This window comes from Aristolochia californica, unplaced genomic scaffold (genome assembly GCF_029961685.1).
Source record: "Aristolochia californica isolate CCGP_79_NKW_82.1479 unplaced genomic scaffold, dmAriCali1.0.hap1 SCAF_10, whole genome shotgun sequence".
NCBI lineage: Eukaryota > Viridiplantae > Streptophyta > Magnoliopsida > Piperales > Aristolochiaceae > Aristolochia > Aristolochia californica.
This window is the reverse complement of record NW_027181771.1, coordinates 29,850,433-29,862,644: the sequence shown is the minus strand read 5'-3', so window position 1 is coordinate 29,862,644 and position 12,212 is coordinate 29,850,433. Positions and strand designations below refer to the sequence as shown.

The following is a 12,212-nucleotide window of genomic DNA, read 5'->3' as shown; positions in this document are numbered from 1 at the left end:
ATTGATGACCTTGCACCTCATGGTCGTATTGATGAACCTGTCGTACCCCCTTGAATCATTGGCTGACACGACACCTGTGGAGTCTCCAAATTCCTCTGAGGTAAGTTCTCATCCCCTGCCCTCTATTTTTGGTCCTTTATTCGATATCTGACCTATTATTCTTCGAAAAGAACCTAGGACTTGCACCCAACCTTCTACCTCTTACCTCATTGCTCACTTTTATCTACCCATCGGTTATCACCATCTTGCCTCAATTTTCTTCTCTTTCTATTCCTCAATCTTATCAAAAGGCCCTTTAGAATCCAAGATGGAAAGTAGTCGTGTGGATGAAGAAATGGCAGCTCTTTACGAGAATCAAATATGGCACTTTATTTCCTTAGTATCAGGTAAAAAGCCGGTAGGCTATAAATGGGTCTTCACAGTCAAATAAAATCTGGATGGTATTGTGGCCCACCTTAAAAATAAACTTATGGTTAAAGGCTATACCCCATGTTATAGGATTGATTATGAGAAAACCTTATGAGAAAACCTTTTCCCCTATCGCCAATCCGAAATCGGTGCATCTCTTATTATATTCGGCTGCTAATTCTAGATGACCTATCTTTCAGCTAGATGTAAAAAATGTCTTCTTCAATGGCAATATTTAGGAGAAAATTTATATGCAGTAACCACTTGGATATGTGGTTGAGGGAGAGTTGGTATGCAACCTTACAAAATCATTATATGGTATGAAACAATCTCTGCGGTCCTGGTTTGATAAGTTTAGTCAAGCAATGATTCGATTTGGGTTCACAAGGTGATTTGTGGACCATTCTATATTTGTCAAGCATACTAAGAAAGGAGTTGTACTAATTGCTATATATGTGGATGATATTATTCTAACGGGTAGTGATTCTGATAGCATCAATCAAGTAAAAAAAATATATGCAATGAATTCAAGACGAAAGACTTTGGATTTCTTAAGCATTTTCTCGGTGTTGAATTTCTTCAGTCTAAACATGGTATTATCTTATCACAGAGGAAACATGTTCTTAACTTGTTTGAAGAAACAAGAATGATGGGATGTCGCCCTTTCCCATGGAGACGAATACGAAACTATGTGTTGGCTCGAGAGAAGATGTAAATATTGGCAAGTACCAGAGGATAGTTTGCAAGCTTATCTAGACTAGACTAGATATTTCTTTTGTAGTCAGTGTGTTCAATCAATATATGTATAAACCTCAGACGTCTCATTAGCAATCATTAGAGAGGATTCTCAGGTACTTGAAAAAGGCACGAATACAAGGGCTCTTATATAAATGTCATGGTCATCTCATTATTGAAACTTTTGGCGAAGGGGATTGGGTTGGATCACCAAATGATAGAAAATCTACTTCAGAATTTTCTACTCTAGTTGGAGGCAACTTTGTTAAATGAGGGAGTAAAAAATAAAATATGGTTGCTAGGTCCAATGCAGAAGCATAATACCGAGCCTTGGCATATGCGGTAAGTTGGCTTCTATGGATTAAATCTCTTCAAGCTGAATTAGGATTCCACAAAGAAGACCTTATAGAACTCTATTGTGATAATCAAGCAACAATCCACATTGACACCAACCTAGTGTTTCATGAGAGAAGTAAGCATATTGGGGTGGATTATCACTTTGTGAGAGAAACGTTGCAAGCAAGAATTATAAGCCTTAAACATGTTTCAATTCATAGACAACTTGCTGATATGTTCACGAAGTTAGTCAACTCCAAAATTCTCCCCACTGCATGTACCAAGCTGGTGTTATATAATATTTATCCACTGGCTTGAAGGGGAGTGTTGAAAGTCAGAGACAAGCTTAGGTGACATTATTGTAAATATCTTATGTTCTTTGTCTTTTTTACACTCTCTCTAGGGTGAAAAGTATACTTATAATTTATGTCCTCTAGACATCTATGAATAAAGGATAAGGGGGAGGGTTTGGATATCTTCCACAACCCTTATTCTCCCATTTCTTCTCTCTCTCTCTCTCTCTCTCTCTCTCTTTTCATTCACCTCACTTCACTCCTCTCCTCCTTTCCTCTTCTCTCCCACACTCTACATTGAAGACCTTAATATTATGGAATCCTGAAATCAACACACCTCAAAATTGAAGGATTTGCGGATGCTAATTGGGCCGGATCACCTGATGATAGGAAGTCCACCTCTAGGTATTTCACCTTAGTTGGAGGGAACTTGGTTACATAGAGGAGCAAAAAATAGAAGTGCTAAATCTAGTTGTGAAACAAACTACAAAGTTAGAGCCCATCCAATCAGTGAGCTTCAATGGATCAAAGCTCTCCTCACTAAATAGGGTTCCACAAAAAGACCCCCATGGAACTCTATTGTGACAACCACATAATCATTCACATTGCTTCAAATCATGTCTTCAACGAGAGAACCAAATATACTGAGGTAAATTGCCACTTCATATAAGAAATATTTTAGGTTGACATTATTTCTCTCAAACATGTCTCATCTCAAGGACAAACTGCAGATATACTCACGAAGCATATCCCATCCAATATTCTTACTATATGCAACAAGTTGGGTATCTACGATGTTTTCTTAGCCCCAACTTGAGGAATAGTGCTGGAAGATATTTCAAAGGGGTATTAAGGTAAATACCTTCCCTACATCAAAGAGATGGCAAAGGGTGTAAATTAGTGTCATTCTCATAAAGATGGCACAAAGGTGTAATTAGAGAAAATGATGTATGTATACTTATGTTTTTTTAGAGCTTGTAGCCCTAAGGGCAATATAGTCATTGTAACATTTCTCCATAAACTATAAATAGAGGCTTAAGTCAAGAGATAGATCATTAAGTATCCTCTCTTCTCTCTCAAATTTGTCCTCACTCTTTTCTCTCAAACCTTCTCTCTCTGTTTCTCCATCTCCCTAGTCGTCCCTCTTTTCTTGTACTTCTTCCTCTTCTTTTCTTCTTCTCTTCTTCTTCTTTCTCTCCTCTCTCACTCTGTTGGCCAAGTACCTATATGGGATCTTAAATCTAACAAAGCCCTAGTTCACACAACATATGATCTTATGTGGTTGAAGTCATTGATATATGGGGAGTTTGGTTTACCTATTTCAGTTCCAATGCAATTGAGTTATGATAATCACACAACTACTTTTATTACTAGCAATCCAGTGTTTCATGAGAGAATGAAGCACGTAGAAAGTGTATTCTCATTTTATCAGAGATGATGTATTGAGTAGGAAGATCATTTTTCCATATGTTAGATCAGATGAACAACTTGGTGGCATGTTTACGAAAACTTTAAATAAGAGGGGTTTGCTTATTATGTAATTAGTTGAGACTATTTGTTATTTATAATCCAGCTTGAGCAGAAGTGTTACCGTGAGGTATTAAGTATTATAGTTGAGGGGCATTTATGTCCTTTTATATCTGTGTAATTTGTAGTTTAATAAAAGGAGGATTGGGGAAACTTTGAACCCAAACAAGAGAACAACACTCTACCTTCTCTTTCTTGCTCATTCTTGGTCTTTCTTTTCTTTGCGAATTATCAAACTCTTCAGCAACCTATTCACTTGTCTAAGTGGAACGCTATGTCATGTTTCAACCACAAAGTTGCTAGCATTTTTCCTATATGATCCTACTGAGTTGCTAGCATTTTTCCTATATGATCCTACTGTTTTTCGTCAATTTATGTATGTATTATTTGATTCCATGAAACTCCATCTCTTGGTGGTTGCTCATTGAGAAGTGGATGTCATATTAACACTATGTCCTAGAGCCTGAGTGTTTTAAATTTGTTGGGTCGATAATTATAAAAATTGGAGCAGTTCACTTGGACCTGTATATGTTTTGATAAACACATATAGGATGCTAGAGACTATACACTAACTTGATATCGTACCATCACATGATATTGTGTGTGGATGACACATAGGAGGTTTGCCACTTGATTGGGTAATTGAGCCTCAAAGTCATGGAGCCAATCACCTCACGATTTCACTCCTTTTGAACTTAAGAATTATCCGAACTTTTGTGTAAGATATGTAATTCTTTTAAAGTAGAAACATTTGCACAAATCCCTAATCTAATTGTAAATTTTGTATACTCAACAAAATTGGAAGGTTTTATTCCAACAAAAACTCTTCCAAGGGGCAAAATTATAATTATAAAAGAAATCATTAAACTCAAAAGTTATCAGACTATAAATAAATACTTTAAATAAAATAATAGACATTTTGATTTTCATAAATGAGTTTATAAATAAATATTTTGAAATTATTTTATGAAAATTAATTTTTATATTTATCTAAAACTTTATGAGAATTAAACTCCAAGAACTCGTTAATGGATACCTTAACTAACTAGAATGTAGGAAGTGTGAGACATAAAAATCCTCATTAGAGTCAAATAGGTTGATGGCCACTGGACTCCATACGAGAGTCTATGCTAAGAACGCCACACCACTTCTCAATAAAACTTCACCTTATTCCATTAGGGATTTGCAGTCAGGACAAATCACAGGGACATGAGATGATCTACCAATCCACTTAAGGATCGGCAAGAGGAACCGTCTTCCGTCAGGGAAAGCTCTGCATTCGCCATCAACTCTTTTGCTCTCCCTTTCAACACCTCTCGTTCCTTCTCAGTCATTATTCTTCGTAAAGCCCTTTCAACCTCACCTCTTTTTAGTCCATTGTCGAGTTGCAGACCTATCTTCCAAACAGAGCTCACATATCTAGCGTTCACCCTTTGATCCCCAAAACTTGGCCAGCAGAGCATGGGAACACCTTCACAGATACTCTCTAGCGTAGAATTCCAACCACAATGGGTCCAAAAGGCTCCCACTGATGGGTGTGCTAGGACTTCCAATTGAGGTGCCCATTTCACAATCCGGCCCCGCCCTATCGTCTTCTCTTCGAAATCACCAGGCAATTCAACCGAATCAGAGCCACGAACTGAGTCTGGTCTCAGCGACCACAAGAAGGCTTGCTCGCTGTTGGCTAGACCCCAGGCTGCCTCCACTAGTTCTTCTTCTTCCAAGCAAGCTAAACTTCCGAAGCTTACATATATAACGGACGCAGGAGCTTGTTGGTCTAGCCATGCCAGGCAACTTCGTTCCGCAGTCAGCAAGCTGCTTGAGCAGTAGGTGGGGTACTTATGCACAGGCCCTATGGTGAAAATGGGAACCTGAAGATCTTGCTTGATCTTACTCAGGTTGGTTCCCTCAAGGTAGTCGTATGTATTCCAGAAGATTGCTGATGATGAATTGACTTTTCTTAAAGCCTCGGCCACTATTTGGAACCAGGCATCTGGGTCATCCGAGCCTATATCTGGTATGTCCTTGATTCGAAGTGGCGGAAAATCAACAATGGGGACGTCCGATTGTGGATCTGGGAAAAGAAACAGGCGAAAAAGACAAAACTTCATGGATGGGGCCAGATTTGAGCACAGCTAACGACATCGAAAGAGAATCTAAATGGAGTGGAGAGGCACCTTTTATGGGGAGGTAGCCCTTCTCCTTGAGCATAGGAAAACTGAAATAAACTGCCAAAGAAGCTGCGCTGTTGATTAAAAAAAGGATTCTTGGTACCTTCAGTTCGTTAGCGACGGCTGGAACGAACTGCATATTGCCATCATCGATTACACACGCAATCCGATCGCTTCTCTGATCTGAAACTAGCCGTTTCAAACGATCTCGAAAGGGCTCTTCGCAATTTCTGTTTAGAGCCGTGGAGAAGGCGATGAAATCGGAGGTGATGGAGGAGACCTTGTCTGTTGGTAAGCCATCAGAAATTGATTCAAAAGAAAAGTCAGGATAGTCGGACGGATCTGGGGAGTTGAAGTTTGTGTGTATAATGGTTATGCAGAAGCCTTTTGAGTGAAGAAGGGAGGCAAGCTGGAGCATGGGGGTAATATGGCCCTGTAAAGGAGTGGCAAAGAGAACCAAGCGGCGACCTTCCCCATTGCTTCCACTTTGCCCTTTTCCGGCCATTGTTAAGTTTCTGCGTGCGGGGAGGAGACGGGCTAAGACACTCTTTTATGGTCGTCGTGTTTTAATTTTAAGACAAGATAAGATTAAAAAATAAATATCGGTCAAGTCTTCGGCGGCTTACCGAATATGCAAATGCGACAAGTGATCCGGCACTGACATATTCATTTATAATCAGAAGATGGAAAAACTTGTTCGCTACAGAACATTTTTTCGCCACCAAAAGAAAACTTGAATTAGGGGATGAATTTTAATAGGTTAATGGTGCACTGGCGTCTGATTCATGTTGATGAATCAAATGAATCCAAAATAACACCCAAGGTTTAGTTTTTGGATTCACGATTCTATAATTTTTTTTGGAAATCATCCGGATTAAGCGGACGTCGTCGTCTGGAGGCCGAATTTTTTTTTTTTTTTTTTATCTCCCACACTCTTCATCCTTCGAAAGTTTCTTCTCCCTCCTCCCTTTTGTTGCAAACATCCTCTCGGCCTCCTGCTCGAATAATTAATAATCGACGCTGATTCCACTTCTTCAGTTGCCTCTCTCCCGGCCTTCCATAATTGATAGTTTATATCAACTATCAACTATATTTTGAGAAAGTGAAACAGAAAAAAGAACATTTTTATTGCTTGGAGCATCGCTGCCGCTGCCTCTCCGATGGGTGAATGGGCGATAGTTATCTTCATCATTGCATGATTCTCTTCTGCACAATTTATATTTTACGCACAGCCAACCCCACGATTCAATTATTCTGATAAACCTCATTTACACTAATTGAAAGTAATCTTTTTTCTCACATGCTCTACCCATGTGAGACGGAGGATAAAGCCATGGTGTGGCCAGACACCAAGGCCAAAGACTGTGTAAGTCCAGTACACAGCAACAACAGTAACAGCCAAGGCTAAGTGCAATGGTACGACCCAGAGGGGTGCACGCATATGGTCAGCCCAGTCGCAGCTGCAGAAGAACAAAATGCACTTGAGTTGGCTAGACGGATGGCCAAGCACAGAGACGTGCAACGGCCCCAACAGTCGGCCGAGACAGAAATAGAAAATGCAACAGACGCGCGAGCAGCACACAACAAACAAAACACGCGCACGCGCATGGCCCAGGGAGAGGGTGCATTGACGTTTGGGGTTGCACGAAGGTGCTCCGCGCGGAAGGATGAATGTGGGGTTGTCGAAGGTCAAACATGCACGCGACACAGAAGTTGTGGGAGTGCAAGCACATGAGGCAGCGCGAACACACGGGCACAAGCAGCAGGCAGATGGAACGCACAAGGGGTTGTCGAAGGTAAGGTGCGTGTGTGGCGCGGAAGCAGCACACGCGTGCGCACACGTCCAGGCAGCAGTGCGACCGTCTGAGTTATACAGAACTATGATTATGGTTTCGTGGCAAAATCTGAGAAGTTACCCTTTTCGAGTGGGACCCGTCGTGGGCCACTCATATCCGTCCCCTAAGGCATCTAGGACTCATTTATGGCATGGCCTAAGGGCTAAGTTGGTGGCCAAGTGTATAAAGGCCCAAAAACGGAACTGAGTCAAAGAGGCAGATTGGATAAGGAATGATTTTTGCTCTCATTGGACGGAAGCATGAGAAAAGGATCAAATCAAGGAGATTTGATAAGGGTGGAGCAAATCAAGGGATTGGATAAGAATGATCAAATCAGAGAAGATCTTCGCTCTCATTGGATGGAAGCATGAGAGAAAGGAGGGGTCGAAGCCTATAAATACCATGGCTGACGACCCTTGTATTGATTCACCATATCTTGGATAACTTGTAAAGCATAGACGTGAGGGAGAGTTTTTGTAGAGTGTTGGCCTTCCACTCCTTGTAATCTTTCTAGCATTAATACAAGGTTACTTTCTCTCCCCATTTCATTGTCTTTTTTTTATTTTTGTTGTTCGTACTTCACTAGAGAGGAAGAGTTTGCAACGTTGATCTAAGGGACAAGAGGTTATACTACCTTTGACGGATTTAAGGTAGGCTATCACGGGAGTTGGAGTTCCGCTAGCCTAATCGAGTTTAGGCTCGTATAAGCCCGTGACAAACCGGTATCAGAGTGTTTGTTGCAATCTATGGCTTCAGCAAGACGCTTCAAGAGTGAGACAACTGGTAAGTGACTTTGAAAACCGATTTTTTTCCACTGAAGATCTTTTTTCTGGTCTTATGCGCCTCCAAGAGACTTTGGACGACCTTCTGTCCAAACAAGTCAAGGAGGGCATTAAGCGAGCATTGGAAGAAAGATATCCAAGCCTGGAATGGCTCTATGGCTTGGAAGAAGATGTGAGGGCTTCACTAGCTGTGAGGCGTGTTGATCTCAAGGAAGTTGTGCAAGAGATGAGCGCAAGGATGGATGATTTCTGCTCACGATTTTCTCTCCATGAACGAGCTCTTGCAAGTGGAGGCAACACCCAAGGAAACGCCAAGATAAAGGTGCCTGAGCCAAAGTCTTTCAACGGAAAGAGAGACGCGAAGGTCATAGATAATTTTCTTTGACAAGAAGAACAATACTTCCACGCTAGCAAGCTCAGCCCGAAGCAAGCTCAGTGGCAAGTTTTCTTGGCCGAGTTTAACTTTGAGATGATGTACAAGGCGGGGAAAACCTATGCTACTACAGATGCCTTAAGTAGAAAAATGGATTCTACTACGCCTTTTGATAGAGAAAAGGGCAAAAGGGTATTGCCGCGCATACTACACACGACACCAGAATGCATTGCTGGAACACGCTCAGAATCGAAACACATGCGCACGGCAGAGGTAGAGGCGTGCGGGGCGCTATGCGAACTGCCCTCAGCAGCCCCAACTTGCGATGCGGCAGGCGACAGACCCTTTACGCGCATCACGCGCGATGTGTTAGCGGCTACGCGAGATGGATATACGCGTGGTGCATGCGTCGGCACTTGCACATGCACCACGCGCGATGCAGTAGCAACAGAACCTGAAGAGGTGCGCGACACACGTGTAGGCATAGGAGACATGCGCTTTGCGCAAGGCGTGTCCGCGCACATGGAGGACCATCTTGGCGCAGAAACAGAAAATGCGACTTTGCGATTACGAGCTTTAGCAACAATTACACAGGTTAGTGGTTCGTTGTTAGACTGGATTCGCATTGGACTAAACCAGGACGCCCAATCCTACAACATTGTGTAAGTTGCAGCCTTGGGCGAGACGAGAAGATTCTGGCTTGACGACGGATTGCTCAAGACCAAAGGTAATCGACTTTATGTGCCTAAGTACAATAACCTACGGCGTGACATCTTGAGGGAATGTTATGATACCTTGTGGGCAGGACATCCAAGTTAAAGAAGAACGTTGGCCTTGCTCTCTGGCCTATATTATTGGCCAGACTCAGAGAGCGATGTGGAGGAATTTGTGCACACATATCTTATCTGTCAACAAGATAAGATCGAACAAAGAAAGCCCAGAGGCTTGTTACAGCCTTTGCCCATTCTAAAATGGTCGTGGAGTCTATTTCAATGGACTTCATTTCTAGGGTGCGCAAGAAAGACGGGCTAGGGTCTACATCATGGTAGTGGTGGACCAGTTTACGAAGTACGGAACATTCGTAACAGTGCCAAGTGATGGAACAGCAGAGGAAGTTACTCGAGCATTCATGGCACAGGTGGTGAAACACTGGGGCGTGCCCACAATGATCATATGTGATCGAGACCCCAAGTTCACAGGAAAATTATGGTCCGAGTTATTTAAACTATTGGGAACTACTCTAAATTTTTTCACTAGTTTTCATCCTCAGACTGACAGCCAAATGGAGCGCATAAAGACCGAGAGGAGCGCCAAAGGGGCAAGCCCCGGAGGACGCAATACTTGGCAAAGTAGCAAGATCCATCGGAAAGCGAGGCAACATGGCAAAACGCTGCCGAGTTGTGGCAGTTCGAGAAGGAGGTGGCCCACTATCACCAGGGGACGCAGACGAGGGCATCTGTCTTATGGCGGTGGGAGTATGAGACGGAGGATGAAGCCATGGTGTGGCTAGACACCAAGGCCAAAGACTGTGCAAGTCCAGTACACAACAACATCAACAACAACCAAGGCCAAGTGCAATGGCACGGCTCAGAGGGGCACACGCAGATGGCCAACCCGGTTGCAGCTGCAGAAGAACAAGATGCACTTGAGTTGGCCAGACGAATGGCCAAGCACCAAGATGCGCAACGGCCCCAACAGCCGGTCGAGACAGAAAATGAAAATGCAACAGACGCGCGCGAGACGGGCAATAAGCAAAACACGCGTGCGCATGGCCCAGGGTGAGGGAGCATTGGCGTTTGGGGTTGCTCGAAGGCGCTCCAAGTAGAAGGATGAATGTGGGGTTGTTGAAGGTGAAATGTACGCCCGGCAGGAAGATGTGGGCGCGCAAGCGCGTGAGGCAGCGCAAACGCGTGCGGACAAGTAGCTGGCGGATGGAACGCACAAGGGGTTGCCGAAGGTAAGATGCTCGTGCGGCGCGAAAGCAGGACACGCGCGTGTGCACACTCGTCCATGCAGCAGTGCGGCCGTCCGAGTTATGCAAAACTATGATTATGGTTTCGTGGCAAAATCTGGGAACTTACCCTTTTCGAGTGGGACCCGTCATGGGCCACTAAGATCCGTCTCCTAAGGCATCTAGGACTCTTTTATGGCATGGCCTAAGGGCTGAGTTGGCGGCCAAGTGTATAAATGCCCAAAAACGGAACTGAGTCAAAGAGGCAGATTGAATAAGGAAGGATCTTTGCTCTCATTGGATGGAAGCATGAGAGAAGGATCAAATCATGAGATTTGATAAGGGTAGAGCAAATCAAGGGATTTGGATAAGAAGGATCAAATCAGAGAGGATCTTCACTCTCATTGGACGCAAGCATGAGAGAAGGATCAAATCAAGGAGATTTGATAAGGTTGGATCTTCGCTCTCATTGGATGAAAACATGAGAGAAAGGAAGGGTCAAAGCCTATAAATACCATGGCTGATGACCCTTGTATTGATTCACCATATCTTGGATAGCTTGTAAAGCATAGACGTGAGGGAGAGTTTTTGTAGAGTGTTGACCTTCCACTTTGGACGACCATTCCTTGTAATCTTTCTAGCATAAATACAAGGTTACTTTCTCTCCCCATTTCATTGTCTTCCTACCTTTTCATTGTTCATACTTCACTTGAGAGGAAGGAGTTTGCAACATTAATCTAAGGACGAGAGGTTGTACTACCTTTGACGGATTTAAGGTAAGCTGTCACAGGAGTTGGAGTTCCACTAGCCTAATCGAGTTTAGGCTCATCTGAGCATGTGACACCATGGTACAAACTGAAAAACAACTCCGCCTTTTATCAACTTTTCTTTTTCCTTTTATCAAACTCACAAGCTGTAATGGAGATTTCTTGAGATTGAATTGAATCTGAGTCGTGGATTCCCCTTTTGTCCAAAACAATGATTAAGACTGCTTTCAAATATGTAGAATAAAGAACAAGAACAAGACATGTTTGAACAAATAGCATCAAAATTTCGCTCATGGAAAAAAAGAGTCCGGTTGTATTTTATTTGTATCTTCATATTTAGCCATCACTTTTGATTTTAATATTAAAGGCACAAACTCGTTGTTGAATAATCTCTAAATAATCTACCATAAGTTATTAATAAAATAGTATATTTATTTATTATATTCATTCATTTTTATTACTATATTAAACTAGATATTTAAATCTAGTAATTAAAATATAGTTAAAGTATACATTTGATCAATTAATCATTTTTAATTTTGTAAAAATATATTATTAATTAATACTACGTTATTAATAAAATAATATTTTTATTTATTCATTATATTTATTTTTTAATTACTGTATTATATTGGTGATTTAATAGATAATTAAAATATTTTTAAATCAAGTATTTAATTAATTATTTTTGTTTAATTAACCTATTTTTATAATTAATAAAACCAATAGTTTTAAAATTAACTAAAAAATATTATTAATTAAAAATAACATAAAAATATATAATTTGTTAAAGTTAGCATTTGATCAATTCTTTTTGTTTAATCATTCCTTTTTATATTAAAATATATCTTATGTAATTAATCATGTGCACAATTAATGGGCTCACGTAATTATTGTATTAAAGTACAATAAATTTTAATTATTAAATAATATAATATCTAATTTAATTAATTAATATATTAATATATTTTAATTATACATTAAATTACTTATTAGTGTAATAATCATGTTTATTTTACCTAATTTTGGGTTTA

At 41.1% G+C, this 12,212-nt stretch overlaps 1 protein-coding gene across 1 annotated transcript; it reads right to left on the bottom strand.

The window, feature by feature from the left end:
* Positions 1 to 4,381: 4,381 nt before the first annotated feature.
* LOC137943064 (UDP-glycosyltransferase 76F1-like) lies at positions 4,382 to 5,975 on the bottom strand. Its single transcript, XM_068788759.1, has 2 exons — positions 5,477 to 5,975; positions 4,382 to 5,373 (listed from the first exon to the last, which is right to left on the bottom strand). Exons 1-2 carry the CDS (start codon positions 5,973 to 5,975, stop codon positions 4,499 to 4,501), a joined length of 1,374 nt encoding a protein of 457 aa, XP_068644860.1. The 3' UTR covers positions 4,382 to 4,498.
* Between the last annotated feature and the right edge of the window lie 6,237 nt (positions 5,976 to 12,212).

Excerpts from the sequence above, each read along its gene's own strand:
- LOC137943064 (XM_068788759.1), bottom strand. The coding sequence starts at position 5,975 with ATGGCCGGAAAAGGGCAAAGTGGAAGCAATGGGGAAGGTCGCCGCTTG. Across the intron at positions 5,374-5,476 it reads GGGCTACCTCCCCATAAAAG|ATCCACAATCGGACGTCCCC; the intron begins GTGCCTCTCCAC and ends TTCTTTTCCCAG.